The 16,446-nt window shown below is 34.0% G+C and overlaps 1 protein-coding gene across 2 annotated transcripts in view; it reads right to left on the bottom strand.

Moving 5' to 3' along the window:
- crb (crumbs) overlaps positions 1-16,446 on the bottom strand; it is a 162,041-nt gene that overhangs the window by 42,001 nt on the left and 103,594 nt on the right. For both annotated transcript variants that reach the window (XM_068366347.1, XM_068366348.1), the window contains exons 3-20: positions 15,672-15,884; positions 14,485-14,627; positions 14,067-14,308; positions 11,772-11,900; positions 11,391-11,557; positions 11,073-11,251; positions 10,320-10,461; positions 9,214-9,424; positions 8,770-8,886; positions 7,959-8,146; positions 5,614-5,767; positions 4,433-4,657; positions 3,893-4,129; positions 3,360-3,736; positions 2,571-2,766; positions 1,728-1,895; positions 1,011-1,195; positions 519-765 (exon numbers count right to left, since the gene is read on the bottom strand). In XM_068366347.1, the coding sequence (XP_068222448.1) occupies positions 519-765; positions 1,011-1,195; positions 1,728-1,895; positions 2,571-2,766; positions 3,360-3,736; positions 3,893-4,129; positions 4,433-4,657; positions 5,614-5,767; positions 7,959-8,146; positions 8,770-8,886; positions 9,214-9,424; positions 10,320-10,461; positions 11,073-11,251; positions 11,391-11,557; positions 11,772-11,900; positions 14,067-14,308; positions 14,485-14,627; positions 15,672-15,884 (3,520 nt within the window). The remainder of the gene's footprint in view (positions 1-518; positions 766-1,010; positions 1,196-1,727; positions 1,896-2,570; positions 2,767-3,359; positions 3,737-3,892; positions 4,130-4,432; positions 4,658-5,613; positions 5,768-7,958; positions 8,147-8,769; positions 8,887-9,213; positions 9,425-10,319; positions 10,462-11,072; positions 11,252-11,390; positions 11,558-11,771; positions 11,901-14,066; positions 14,309-14,484; positions 14,628-15,671; positions 15,885-16,446) is intronic.

The following is a 16,446-nucleotide window of genomic DNA, read 5'->3' as shown; positions in this document are numbered from 1 at the left end:
TCATCTTTCCAGTGTCTTTGCACTCTGTCTTTCCCTGTGCATTTTATGCTTGAACCCCATTAGATCTACATCTTCATTTACCCAAAATTTTCATTATCATGTCTTCCTACTTAATATTGTTACTTTCATATCCACGTGTCTGACTACCTGTACTGCAGTCTTTCATTAGGTCTAAACCCTCTCAATCTTTGAAATACCAAGTCTGTTTTAACACTGACAATGAGTTTCTTAACAAAACTCACTATGAAAAAAATCAAGTAAGTAGCAAAAAATTAATTCTCTAATCGAAAGATTGAAAGTAGTACAGTAAGCTAACCACCCTAGGTTCTATCCTCATCAAGCATAGTACAATTGTTATTTTTTGCCTGCTATTACCCAGTCCTTGAATGCAATAGACACTTTTAGCAGTTACAGTTAAGAACAAGCTGCTAATGCAAGACCCAGTGTTACACACAGGATGGGGCAACCTTATATGTACAAACATCTAGAACCTGAAACAGAACAAACTCCAAGCTTACCTTCTTCACTTCTTGAATCAACACTAACATAAGATTTTCCAGAAAACGACATGGTTGTCGAGTTTTCACAGTTCCGACCCGTGAAACCATGTTCACAGTGGCATTCGTAATAATGCTCAGTCTCGTCGCGCAGCAGGGCTTCACAGGTGCCACCATTAAAGCACTCAACATTGTTACAGCCAGTCAACTTAACAGAACAATTCTTTCCTCCATAATCATCCTCACATTCACAGTCATAATCAGCAACCTACAAAGAAAATTCTTTACAATAATCACAGAACTTGTTTTTTTTTACAAAAGTTACAATATAAAATTTTCAAAAAGTTACAGATAGCCACAATTTATCATATTTATACAAATTAAAAGTAGTCCGAGATTATTTTACTAATTATATGAAAGATTACTAATTCCTCAGAACTATTGATGCGGATATTATTCAGGTGTACTAGTTCTTTACTTAGCAAAAATCAATACTTAAGTCTAATAAATTACCTTATCCACACAGGTGCCATAAACGCAAGGGGTAAATCGAGCACACTCGTCAATTTCAATCTCACAGTTACTGCCTTCATAACCAGGGAAGCAATCACAAGTGTATGTGTTTATACCATCAATGCAATCGCCATTAATACACGGATCACTGGCACATTCATCAATGTTGATCTCGCAATAATCGCCTGTGAATGAAACAAGCATATCACATTTTAATGCAAATTACATAAGGTTTCCAAGTTCATTTCTATACCTTCCCTAATTTTGAGTTCTTTAATTTAAATACAACTATATAAAAATACTAAAATTTTACCTTATCGGCTAATATAAGGTTTAAAAACAGAAAGGTGACAAAAATTAGTAGAGACAAATTGGTTATTTATAAGAAGCATGAATTAGATAGGGATGAAAATAGAAAAGTTGTTGGGGAAAAAAGTAACAGTAGAGAGCAAAACAATTCTAATAGATTTTAAAAAATGGCAATATTATGTATACCAAACATGCCACTTTGTAGAATATGGAAATTTATAATACTGACGTTGATCACAAGAACTATTCTCCCAATTTAACTAGGTATCCAATACATGCAATGAAGGTCTCATTTTCTGCTACCTGTCCATATAGGTTTGCAAATTAACATAAGGTGTAAACATGAGCAATGAGCGAGTGTATATGAAAAAAGAGAGAAAACTCATTCTCATACATCTCTACACCTACCTGTAAATCCTGGTAAACATTCACAAATGAAACCACCAGCAGTTTCATACGAGAAATTTGTGAACACATTCATTTCGTAGAGTGTAGTATTGCTACGTTCAAGACAGGTTGCATTATTCTCACAGGGAAATGTTTGGCATTCTAGGAAGTCGGTTTCACAATTCTTTCCTGCAAAGAAAATTACTTTCTTAAATAAATGTACTCAAAATATGCCAGTTATTTTTCTATAGAAATCTTAAAACTGAAATCCATTGTACCGTGAGACTATGTTAATATAGCATCTTCCAAAATGATCATCATCTTATATATCTATACAGGTCTTCAACTAGCATACTTCACCGGTTTCAAGAAGCTACCTTTTAAGTTGAATTGTTTTAAAGTCAGATTCTAATGCCATTTTGGCCTAGGGTAAGCCTAACCTGAATTCCATACCTATGATTTCCAGTTACAAAAATCAACAAATAGTCTGATTTCATATGAAATACATATCAGGTTATTACAAATGTTGTTTTGCTTACTGTATCAAATATAATATTGTTCTGTTACAGTATTTTTTTATCTTATCTGTTATTTCTAGTTGGATTTGTGTTTATATCTCTGAATAGTTGAAGACCTTTATTATTATCATTATTACTTGCTAAGCTACAACCCTAGTTGGAAAAGCAAGATGCTATAAGCCAAGGGGCTCCAACAGGGAAAATAGCTCAGTGAGGAAAGAGAACAATGTATTAAGACTAGTAATTAAGAACAGTAACACTAAAATATTTCATATATAAACTAAAAACTTTAACAATATAAGAGGAAGAGAAATTGAATATTCCACCACTGCAAAAGTTGACAAACCTTCATAGCCATCATAGCACTGGCAAACATAATCCTTTATCAAATCCGAGCAGGTGGAACCATGCTGGCAAGGTGATGATTCACAATCATCAATATTGATTTCACACTGGTCTCCTCGGAAGCCGGTGTCATCGCAATTGCAAGTGTAGTTGTTGATTCCATCAGTGCAGGCACCACCATTCATGCATGGTTCGGACTAAAAGGCAAGGTGAATAAAACCATTTATTATTAGTTTTACTACTTGCTAAGCTACATCCCTACTTGGAAAAGCAAAATGCTATAAGCCCGAGGGCTCCAAAAGGGAAAATAGTTATACTGTAGTTATAAAAGTAAATCTGAAAAATTGTACTTCTATAAATTTCACCAATCACAAAATATAACATAGCACTGCAAAATCAATGCAACTATACATTAATACCTCGGGATAAAATTTCTGTATATGACATATGAAGATTTTCTTACCTTCTATTACGAAAAAATACTCAAGTAACTAAACAAAATTTGCGCTGTTAAGTTAGTTATTTTGAATGATTCAAATGTATTTGGCTCTACTTCATCATACAAAAAAATTATGTTACGAAAGTCACTCCGGAACAAATAAATTTTGTATCCTGAGGTATAACTGTACTTAAAAAGGTCATGCCCTTCATGCTGGTTCTGAAAACATTAAGTTAAGCAATTCTAAAAGTGCAGCAATTACTATGAAAAACTGGATTAAAAACATCAAAATACAAATGGATACACCATAAATTATAGGTGGTGAATATCGTGTTGAATTAACATCCATACCTCGCATTCATCGATGTTAGTAGAGCACAACAGATCTGTGAAGCCAGGCAAGCACTCGCAAGTAAAATTGGCTATTTCATCATAACAGGTGGCATTATTCTGACAGGGGTCACTCGCACACTCGTCAATATCCGTGTCGCAATCAGTCCCAGTGAAACCTGGTTCACAGATACATTTATAACCATTGATTTCATTGATGCATTCGCCACCGTTGCGACAGGGACGGGAGAGGCATTCATCAAACTCCAAGTTGCAGTGATCTCCAGAGTATCCAGGTTGGCAGTAACACTGATACGAGCCATTTTTATTTTGACATATGCCGTTGACGCAAGGTTTTAAGAGTTCGCACTCATCTACGTCTTCTTCACAATTGTATCCTAGGATAAAAAGAAACTATAAGTAAAATATACATTGCAGGCTGAAATGTACTTCAATACTGTAATTCAAGTCTTCAAATACCTGATCCATAAAGTTATATAACCTGAGATTACAGACAAAATACCAATAATTTCAAACAAGAATACTTTAATTACCAGTATAACCATCAGGACAATCACAAGTGTAATTTGCCAAACCATCATGGCATACACCATCGTTGAGACAAGGATTGCTTTCACATTCATCAATATTTTCTGTACAATTATCACCCGTAAAACCCGCAGGACAGCGACACTCGTAATTGTTCACCAAGTCAAAGCATACTTTTCCCAGAGGACAATCTACGCTCCAACAGTCATCGATATTATCTTGGCAAAGCTGACCTTCAAACCCTAAAAAAGAATATCATCAATATAAAGTATCTTTTCTTTGTCAGGCACAGAGAAACACATATGTATTACAATAATACAGTAGCCTTTTATAAATTTCATAATACTGTACTGTATAGGTGATTTTTCCAATCAAACAATACAAAATACACGATCCATAAATCATGACATTCACTGTGACTCTCTATGATTTAAAAGATCTAATATTTGATAAGGATTCTGTTACATTTAAAGAAACAAAGAAAGAAGCAAGACTTCACCAAGACATCATTTCTAATATCAGTTGTTTCACAGATATAATCTTACCTACAGCACATTCACAAGTATAATCCTGGATCTCTTTCTCGTAACTACAAGTAGCAGCATTATGACATGGGTTTGAAGCACAAGCATCATATTCCTCTTCACAGTTAGTTCCCATAAAAGAATCTAAACAGTCGCACGTGTAGTTATTGATGCCATCAATACACGAACCTCCGTTTAAACATGGGTTTTCCACACAATCATCAACATCGAAAGAGCAAAGTTCCCCTGAAACAACAAAATACAAAATGGCAGTTAAGGGTATATCAAGAAGGATAAGCAATGAAAACAAAAAATTATATTAACCCTTTTACCCCCATGGACGTACCGGTACGTCCTTGCAAAACAATGCTATAAAATTTTTTTTTCTTCATATTTTTGATAATTTTTTGAGAATATTCAGGCATTTTCCAAGAGAATGAGACCAACCTGACCTCTCTATGACAAAAACTAAGGCTTTTAGAGCAATTTAAAAAAAAATATACTGCAAAATGTGCTGGGAAAAAAATAACCCCCTGGGGGTTAAGGGTTGGAAATTTCCAAATAGCCTGGGGGTAAAAGGGTTAAGTAGCTAAGAAGAAGACTTCATGAAGAATAGTTATGAAAACAATTACCCATAATCCAATAAATCGGCCATTAAGAACACTGAATGGCTTTATTGACATAAAATCAAAAGACATTTAGTAAATTAGTATGGTTGACTACAGAAGGACAGAATGGCCCTTATTAATCAAACCTAAGATGTTCAAGTAAGTATGCTTGTGATACAATATTTTCAAATTTTAAAAAAAAATTTCTTAAATTTTCACCTACTAAATTATTACTATTCATTAGTTTAATCAGGGATGAAGAAGAAGAATTAGTTTAATCAGGCCAGAGATAAAAAAATTATAAATTGGGGCTAGTCTATACATAGGCAATTTTCTTACTACATTACATTCCACAAATCATAGAACACATTTAAAATTTCTACTAACAATAAGAATGATCAACACACCACCATAAAATCTCTTAAATTGAATTCCTAATACCAAAAATATCTGATCAAATCCTCCTCCTTTAAATGAACAATCCAACGCTTTGTAATTTCTGCTTCACAATGATGGGAAGAGCCGACACCGAAGGATCAAAAAGCGACATCGCTGTGAACGCTTGGCCGCCACAAGCCAGTTGTCCCTTCTTACCTGAAAAGCCAGCAGGGCACATGCAAGTAAATCCATTAAGACCATCATGGCAGGTTGCACCATTTTGGCATGGCAATGAAGCACATTCGTCGATTTCTTGGTCACAATTCTTTCCTGTCCAACCGTCCAGACATACGCATTCGTAATCCCCCGTCTGTTGAAAGAAAAATAATGTTCGTGATACCTACATGGACATGAGTCATGGTATGACAATGAAACTATCTCCAATAGATTTAGTAGATCTGAGAACAAAGCCCTCAGAAGGATAATGGGAGTTAAATGGCAGGACAAGATTAGAAATGAAACTATAAGAGAGATTACTCGAGTGCCATATGTGGATGAGATCATAATGAGGGGTAGATGGAGATGATTTGGACATGCTCTTCGCACTCCCCAAGAGAGACTAGTTCACCAAACGTTCAGTTGGACTACACAAGGCACTAGAAGAGTTGGAAGACCCAGGCCTACATGGCTGAGGACTATAAAGCGCGATGTAGGTGATGAGGAATGGAGAAGTATTAAATTAAAAGCTCAAGATAGAGAAGACTAGCGAAATCTAACCGAGGACCTTTGCATCATTGGGGTAGGAGATGATGATGATATTATCTACATGAAGTATATTGTACTGTAACTATACATTTATATGAAAACATACCATCATTATTCATTAGAATTTAATTGCAGCAATAGTTATGAAATAACGCCTGGAAACCAGTGTGACACTAGACTTTGTCTTTTGTTCATTTTCAATACTTAATAAGCTGTACAGTAGATTTGAGTACCAAGAGTAAGATCTACCTTATCATGACTTTGAGATATTTACTCAGACAGCATCTATAATGTTTAAAATGCTTCCAGTAGTCTAAAATTACTGTGTTTAAACCGATATAATGGTAGGTAAACTATAGTCAAATAATCGATTGCCTTTTACATGGTTTACAAACCTAATGTGAATTCAAAACTCTGCAGAGTAGAAAAATTTGATAAAATAAGTTTAGCAAAAATTCTGTATGATGGTCTATTACTTATTCACAGAAAAAAATCTATATGATGGTTACTTATTTTACTGTATACTATCTGCATTCTTTATAGAATTCATGTGAACCAATTTGGAAATTTAATGGGGATTGAAATATTAGAATAGATCAAATTCTTTCTATATGAATCAACAGCATATACGAAATGATAATAAACTAACATTATGGATACAGAGTTTCTGTAGGTATGAATATCAATATTTCAGGATATACTACCACATTCCTGAATTTCCTTAGTCTTACACGCATCCTATTAATTATTATTATAAGCAACATCATTGTCAATTACATAAATTAATGCTGGTGAAACCTTATTTCCTCTATTGACAAAATAAATCTAAAGAACAAGTACTTACCAGATGGTAATCCTTGAATGCATCAAAACAACAGAGGATTTATTATTTGGTAAAATAAGAGGAAAAAAATCTATTTCAAAATGAAAATCTTATGATCATATCATTACAGATTGTCTAATGAAGCCACCAACTGGCATTTCTACTTTCATAAAGATTTGCTCTCAAATAAGAATTATAAATCAAAACAAAGTTAAGTGGAAGAGACTAAAGGAAGAGAAATGGAGTCGGTCTTAAAGGATGACGAGGAGAGACCTTAGTGGGATCAGATAATGACACCTCCATACCTTTTGGGAACAGTAGAGTTCCAAACACCAAACCCAATAGTCATGTGACTCCCCAGATAGATAAATGAATATGAGAAATAAGAATGCAACTTGTTATCCTCACAGTTATGTTCCCTCCAATTTGCTATTACCAGTCTGCTGTAACTTTCTCGGTATTAAAAACAATCTTATTTCTATAAAAATACATTGCTTCTAAATAGTAGTTATGAAAAGCATGTTGAATTTGGTGCTTTTTAGCAAATCAATAGGTCTTGTTCGATAGTTTATCTGTTACATATTTGGTTATCTTATTTTAAACCCCAAGCCTTCTAAAGTAAAGGCAACAGATTTAAATGGCTAAACATTAATGAAAAAAATAGAAAATTACAAAGGGTAAAAAATCTTTCTGATTTGTCTCTCTTCTTCTATCAATATAAGCTAATATATCCTGACGAGTAAAGGAAGCTGCCACATCTCTTACTATCACGGCTTAGAAAATAATATTGCACCATTACACCTGACCTACTGTATATAATTGCACTCTACTCCATAAACTGTTAGTCATCTAGTGTACCTTTACCATTTTAGAGTTTAATCAACACTTTATACTAAATTTAATCACTTGCATAGAACCTTCATCAAAGATTAAAATAATTTAGGATTATTAAACACGATCAAATATTTCTCACCTGATCAATGCACTGAGCAAAATTCACGCAAACATTTGAAGCGCATTCATCCAGATTTTCTTCGCAGTGTTCTCCGACAAATCCAGGTGGACACATACAAGCATAGGTATCAATGCCATCTAGACATGTTCCGCCATTCTGGCAAGGGTTTGGGCTACAGTCATCGTTGTTAACTTCACAACTGTCGCCTAAAAAGAAATAGAAGAGGAAAGGTTGTTTTGACTAAATTGTAAATAAAATAGATAATTGGATATTGATATAAGATACGTAAAACTAAATACATTTGCTTACAGTATTAGCATCAATGTTTAAAAGAAATACGTAGAGATTCAGACATGGGATAACTTGTTAAAAAAATAAATTTCATTAATGATAAAGCTTAAAAAATGTGCAGAACAGGGGTTTCAAAGAGTAAAAGTATGTATGAGAATAGGTTTCTTGATTTGTGAATATATATACCTCATGAAAAGCCTTTTATAAACTGGAACCATCATTCTATTGAATAATGTACCAGCATTATGAATAGTTTGCTTTGCAGGATCAGTTACATGCATACATAAGTTTATTGTACTATATTCTGACTAGAAGTTTGTTGCTTGGGAAACAGCTATATATTATTTCATCATCAATAAAAGATAAAAGACCCCTCAAATTCAGTCCCTTAAAAATTGATACGAAATAAATTTTTTAATTAACCTATTTTCCACAATCATTATCAACTATGGCGATGACCATAATTGTTAATCAACTGAAATTTTGATTTACGGTCTTTGAAGCAACCCATTGTATAACGAAATATACTGTACTGTACCTGAATATCCTTGTGGGCAAGTACATGAATATGAATTCTCCCCATCAGAACATGTACCTCCATTCAAGCAGGGAGAAGAGAGGCATTCATCTATTTCAATGCAATCCGGAGGAAAACCTGAAAAAATTAAGTAATGAGAACCATATGTTCAAATTATCTTATTACCTCTGCCAAGGTTATAAAATGACATGCATTTATTTATTTGTTTGTCTTTTAGCATGATTACGTCAAAATTCCTTGCTGGATTTTCTCTAAATTTTAACAACAGATAGGTATCATGCTTACGAAGAACCCGTTATATTCTGGAGGTTATCCTAATCAAGATCGCAATTCTGGTTATTACATAGTAGATTCATTCAATGGCAGAGGTCTGAAACCTATTATTGCTCTTCTACTTGTTTTGACTTTTATCATTCTAATGTAAATTAAATAGTTAAAAAATACCTGCAAATCCTGGCTTGCAGTGGCACACACATTCATTGATAAAGTCTACTGCTTGTGCATTCCAAGGGCAGGTTACATTAAAGCAATCGTCTATGTTATGTTCGCAGTCGTTTCCTTCAAATCCTAGAACACACGAGCACTTGTATGCATTCTTGCGGTCTTCACACAAGCCCCCATTCTGACAAGGGTTTGACGAACATTCCAGGATTTCCTGTTGAAGAAAAGATATTTCTGATAAGAATGGGGCTGACATTATTCCACTCTTCTAGTTAGTGATTAAAGTCTTGCATCATTGCTTTCAGACAAATTCCATCTACCTAGAAAAAATATTGAGTGAATAAACAAACACTGAAAGAATTAAACACAATCAAAGTTTAGATTTCTAATAACCGACACCAAGTGATGAGGATTTGGCGAAATTCCCAGATTTATCTAAAAATCACACAAATACAATTGTGTACATTTGTGATGTGATCTGCTAAACCAAAAAATATCCCTGACTAGTAATCTGTTGGATGGAAGTTGGAGACCCATTCAAGCCCAACAGTTTGTGAGAGCCTATAGGTCTATATACCGAGTCATCGGCATCCATTTCCTGACTCTCCCTGGTCCAAGCTTGATGGAGAAAGGGCTCTGGCATTGATCATATGTATTTATGGTCAGTCTCTAGGACATTGTACTGTTCACTATCTTTGCCACTCATGAACAATCTTTAAACTAGTGGTCAAACTTAAACATTGAAGGGACCCTACATCAAAAGTTAGTATTAACATACTTTTCATATCTCATCCCATGTAACGCAAAAGATCAAATTTTTAACTAACATATTTTTTATATCTCAAGTATTTCAAATGAATAATTTTTTCCAGTTTGCATAGCTACATTAACTGCCATCAACATGAAAAATATCATTACTGTATTATTATTATTACTTGTTAAACTACAATCCTAATTGGAAACGCAGGATGCTGTCAGCCCAAGGACGCCAATAAGGAAAATAGCTGTGTGGAAAGGAAATTTAGAAATAAACTACAAGAGAAGTAATGAACAATTAAAATAAAAAAAAAAACAGTAACAACATTAAACTGGATAAAGGGAATACTTACCACTTCACAGTACTTTCCAGTATACCCAGGGGCACAAGCGCACTCGTAATCCCCGTAGAGATCAAAACAAGTGGCTCCATTTGTACATGGATCATTTAATAGACATTCATCAATATTTGTTTGACATATATCCCCTTCATACCTGGAAGCAGAGAGATAATTCAATGTAATCTGAGATAATTCAACGTAATCTGAGATAATTCAACGTAATCTGAGATAATTCAATGTAATCTGAGATAATTCGATGTAGTCTGAGATAATTCAATGTAATCTGAGATAATTCAATGTAGTCTGAGATAATTCAACGTAATCTGAGATAATTCAACGTAATCTGAGATAATTCAACGTAATCTGAGATAATTCAATGTAATCTGAGATAATTCAACGTAATCTGACGACGTAGATTTCACAATCAAAGCTCAAAAAAGCGCAATACTGCAGTTGACCAGATGCAGATAAATTGTTTTATATGAAATAACTTCTAAATTAATGAGGCTTCAACTGTTGATGAAGAGCATGATAAAATACAAAAAAGAATGATTATCATGGACAGATTAAACAGAAATAACAGTTATAAATGATTCAGGAGATTAATCCAACAAAGAAAAGAGTCAATAAGATAAAAATCATTATCTTTATTCATAACAGATACTCTCTTAACAAGAAATTACAGTGGATTGTATCGAGTTAATGACATTAAAATAAGTCAAAGAAACATTTATTCATGAGATCTAAATTCTGAAAAATACATACCCAGTGCCTTCACAATTACATTCAAAGCTATTCACTTTATCAATGCATGTACCGCCATACCAGCAAGGCTGAGATACGCAATCATCATCGTTAATATCACAGTTTATACCACTGAAACCAGGCTTACACTGGCACTCATAAATATCACCAAAGGAATTCATTGTACATGTAGCATTATTCTGTAGGGAGTAAAAAGAACATTAGCTTAGCAGGTCATTTAAACAACATAAGCTTCAACTAATAAAACATACGTCTTGTACTTCCTAAAACTTTTATAACATTTTTCAACATTCAGCAAAGTGTGTACTGAGAACGTACTCGGCAGGGATTGTTATCATTGTCACAAAACGATTCATCCATCACGGTTTGGCAACGGGGCCCCGTCAGTCCAACTGGGCAAGCACAGTACGTAGAGTTGCCCAGCCGATCTTCTTGACACATACCGCCATTTTCACATTGGAACTCGTCAAGAAGGCACAAGGGTCCTGCAATGATCAGAAATTTGAATAACATGCTGAGAAAATCACAAATTACGGGACTAGAAATAGGTCACTATCTGATAGTTTATGAAGGTAACAGGATACCTTTTTGGATCAATTCTGTGTTCGTGTAAACAACAATAAAATTCTGAACATGAAAGAGCAATAAAAGATTATTCGTAAAATCAACCCAGCAACCAGAAATAATTAAAAATCATACCTGAATCAACTTGACAATGCTCTCCAGAATACCTAGTGTAGCAGTTACACACATAGCCATCTTGCGTCGCTGTGCATACACCATGACGTCCGCATGGTTGAGAAAAGCAATGATCTTCATCATACCCACCTGGATAAAAATAATCTTCTCATTAGAAATTAAAATATATCAACAAGGATAGAATACAACATTTCTTTTCCTATCTACTACCATGAAATAGTGAAAATTGTACAATATAAGTTACCCCAAAAGGTTAAACAACCAAATGTGCAAGTTCAAAAAAATCTCGAACTAAATTTCATAAGTTTCTACTGTATATTCTACAATCTTTTAAATCTATATATATAAAAAAAATGATATGCTAGCAGAAAGAAAGAGCAACATGGAAACAACACTTGAATCTAAATATTGAAACATGACTATACACCAAACTATACAGAATTATGTAAAATTTTTTGAATTTTGAAAATAAAAAATTACAGTATAAAAAACTATGTACACTACGGTAACTTTAAAATAATGCTATCATATAAAATGCTAAAAAGAAAAACTGGTAAGAAATAAAGCAGCAAACAACAGATATAAAAAAATCACCATTTCACTTTAGTTAGAGAAGGAATTAAATTTTCACAATAACCATGCTATGTATCAAAAGGAATCATGCACCTTGACGCTGTCAATACAGTAACACACTACAAGCATTGGGAATAGACACTATTGTAACCTTCCAAAAGGTCATCTGAAAAAGAACTCACGGTAAAAATTTTAAATTGTGCGATAAATTTTCAGTCGATGCAAAAACTAACCTTTAATCAGTCTAGCCTCGCTATTTAACATATAAAGAGGATATAAGCTTACATAGCAACTATAAAATTCTCATTCAATTTGTACATCAGCATAATTCAAATTTTAAAATTTTGTTTATTAAGCTTTGCACAGTATAATTTTAGAAACAATTTGGAACTTAGCACACTAATGATATTCAAGTACTGTACTGTACTGTAGTACATGGAAATCTGATCTAAAGCTTAAGACAAAAATTTTCTTACCCTTAATTTCTGTGCAAAGAAAGAAAAAGAATTTAAATTTTCTTTTTATATACGGAGACAAATAAATTTGCTTACTTTTTTATTTTTGACCCCATACAGGTCTCTCTACCTCGGTTGTACTGTTTTCTACTTTTCATTCATTCCATTTGGCCTCTTCTAACTTATCTGGCAGACTTCTTTATCTTTGCCCCAGTCTAATTTTCCACCTCCTCAGGTGAGGCCTTTTGGGCTAAAAAAATGACTACGTGGTCTCATGAACATAACATTGTTTTCCTTGGTTATTATTTAGATCTGTGCTATATTACGTAAACAACTGAGACTTGAACGAATACAAAAATTATAGTATCTTTAGCATGAAAATACTATAAGTAATAAAAACAAACTGCTTAATGGAGAAATTCTACCTTCAAAATTCATTGATATGCAGGTTTCTCTCATGCATAAGCTTGGGAGTATATTCACTTTGCATAACCACAATCAAGAATGAAAGAAAGAAGTCAACTTTTCAATAATTAAAATGTAAAAAATTTGATTTTATCTTGCCAATTTATCAATGATTCATTTCTATATCTAAAAAGAAAATAAAAATTGGAGTAAACCTCTACACAATATATACAATAGAGTACAGTATTATAAATTAGAGAAACGTTACTCTCAATACCATAATTACGTAAATGATTAACTATAACTACTGTAGCCTACTGTACAAAATTTGATCAGAACCAAGAAACTAATGTAAAACTACCAATTGCACAACCCAATGCCATATAACCACCCTCCGTTACAGAAAGCATGCTTACCTCCACCTGAGAAAAGTGTGAAAGGGTCAATCAGAAGTAGCGACGTGTGGACACCGTCACCCAAAGGAACACAAAGTAGTCATCGTAACATCCGATCACCAAGCAAGTGCAAATAAGCCAAGCAAAAAGCCACACCACCATCAAAATATTTATCATAATGTAGAGAAATAGAGATCTAATATTTATTTACTGTATGACCAAGATTAATTATGACTTATAAATGGAAGGGAAAAGTTGAGAGGTGGTCTGGTTTATCTACCGTCGAGATTAGGAATAGATATCATTAATGGAAGTTATATCATAACTAACCTTGGACTTCTCAGAATCTTTTAAACAATTAATCACATCACAGACTATGACATATCAAGTCACAACTTATCAGCATGCAACAATATATAAAAGAAATTAAGAATAACTGTTGGGTGGAACCGAGAACAAAAACTCACTGCAGTCAGTCCCATCGGGTAATGGACAGCTTCCCCATTCAACGCCAGAATGTTTGATAAGGGGATTTGTGAGTTCGGTGCCAGCTCCCTGTAGAATGCAGCCAGTAAAATTGGCACCAATCCTCAAACGGAGCCCGGAGGAACCGCGTACGAGTTCAATTAACGACGAACTATTGCTAGTTGTATTGGCAACGACTGCAGTTTCCTGGTCCACGCCTAGCGTCAAAATTCCCAGTTCAATTCTGTAATATTAGTGGAAAAAACACATGTAAAGGTCACAAAAATAAAAGGCACTCTCTAAAATTTTAAGTTTTATAATGACAAATTCAGGAAGGTCACAGAAAAATAAAAGCTACCCTCTCTAAAGTTTCAAGTTTTATAAAGACTAATTTTGAAATAACCAGTAAACAGATCATACCTGAGATACGCTCTGTGCCAAGCATTATCATTTAGTCCCCTTCCCAGAGTAGTGATGACTGCTTGTCCACGATGATTAAGTTTTAGCACCAAACTACCTTCTTCACTAACACCTAAAGACAAGGCATCTCCACCAGGCCCACTCTGTAAGAAATAAAATAAATCAGCATGCAACTCTACATCATTAAAACCATGAGTGTACCCATATGGTAGCCACTTTCTTAACGCTCCCCACCCAAATGGACAATAAAAATTTGTATTATTCAATGAAAATCTCATGAAATGGTGCCTGAGTGTAAGAAGAATGCACAAAACAATAAGCTGAAAATTTTCAAGTCTCTCTTTAACAGCTCATTATCATCGAATGTTGAGGTCCATTGCAAATAGTCAAAATAATTCATTTATGGATTTCTAAAAACAACAATCTTTGAAACTCAATCATCCAGGAATTGAGTGACATGAAATAGGGACTCGTAGTTTGTTCTTTTTTAATTGAGTGATGTTCTCTTTATTTTGCATTTTACATGTAATAAAGGGCATGATATATTTAACTATCTCAGTCCTACATAAGGAAGGTACGTTTTCGTTCTCATCTACAAGAAATTTAACATCGAGAGAGTCAAAATGAAGACCTTAAGGGAGATGATTATTACCATAAATTATTACTATTTATAAGAAAATAAGTACCAGGCATCATTACATGAAGATAACTATTTACATACAATTTAAGAACAAATTAAGAATTTTTATTTCTAACATGTATCTACAATATACTTTCTTATGGTATAAAAGTTATAAAACCTAAAACAAAAACATTAACAAATTTCCAATTTTTCAATACAATTGCAAGTTAATTAAATCTCGGATTTGTATTAATTTTGTTTCAATTGAATCATTTGCATCATCAAACTGTTTCTCATATCACTTGGTATTATTTATCAATTACTTTCCTAAGCTAAATTCAAGTAGGCCTACCAGGCATAAAAACTTAAATCGTAATAAGAAACTACTATGAGCTTTTAAAGCAATTCTTCCATTCATCATTCATTTCATGCTTCATAGTACTCAGCCATATAGGCCTGGGTCTTCCAGCTCTTTTAAGTGCCTTGTGGAGCCCAGTTAAAAGTTTCTCTACTGTATACCATTCTGGAATAGAGATAAAAGATAAAGGAGTTTATAACCACTCACGTGTGATAGCAAAGTACCAAACGAACAGGTACGAAAACTGATGGAAGTGTAGCTCCGCACACTAATCGGAGGAGGTAAGAGAACTACAGAATTCGGGGTAAAATATCCCTCTCTGGCACTGCCGCCTAACGTTAGCGATGTGGCGTCCTCCGTTTGTAGATTTTCCAAGTAGGAGTCGTCCGTCTCGCTAATGGAAGCAGACCCGTCCCATTCCTGAAAAAGCAATTTGGATGTTAATAGTTACACAGATGGAATTATGTTCATTTCATGAAAATCAGGATATTATTTCAAATATGGGATATTAATATTTTAAATATTATTATTATTAGTATTACTAGCTGAACTACAACCCTAGTTGGAAAAGCATGATGCTATAAGCCTAAGGGTTCCAACAGGGAAAAATAGCCCAGTGAGGAAAGGCAACAGGGAAATACTAGAGAAGTAATAACAATCAAAATACAATATTTTAAAGAGCAGCAACAAGAGGAAGAGAATCATGACAGAATAGCATACCCGAGTGTACCCTCAAGCAAGAGAATTATAACCCACGACAGTGAAAGACCATGGTACCGAGGCTATGGCACTACCAAGGACTAGAGAACAATGGTTTGATTTTGGAGTGCCGTTCTCCTAGAAGAGCTGCTTACCGCTTGACATAGGTAAAGAATCAATTTTACCCTTACCAAGAGGAAAGTAGCCACTGAATTACATTACAGTGGTTAACTCCTTGGACACAGAAGAATTATTTGGTATCTCAAATGTTGTCAGGTGTATA

The sequence above is a fragment of the Palaemon carinicauda genome, chromosome 44 (genome assembly GCF_036898095.1).
Source record: "Palaemon carinicauda isolate YSFRI2023 chromosome 44, ASM3689809v2, whole genome shotgun sequence".
Taxonomy (NCBI): domain Eukaryota; kingdom Metazoa; phylum Arthropoda; class Malacostraca; order Decapoda; family Palaemonidae; genus Palaemon; species Palaemon carinicauda.
The sequence above is the reverse complement of the archived record's forward strand: the minus strand, read 5'-3'. Positions and strand labels throughout refer to the sequence as shown.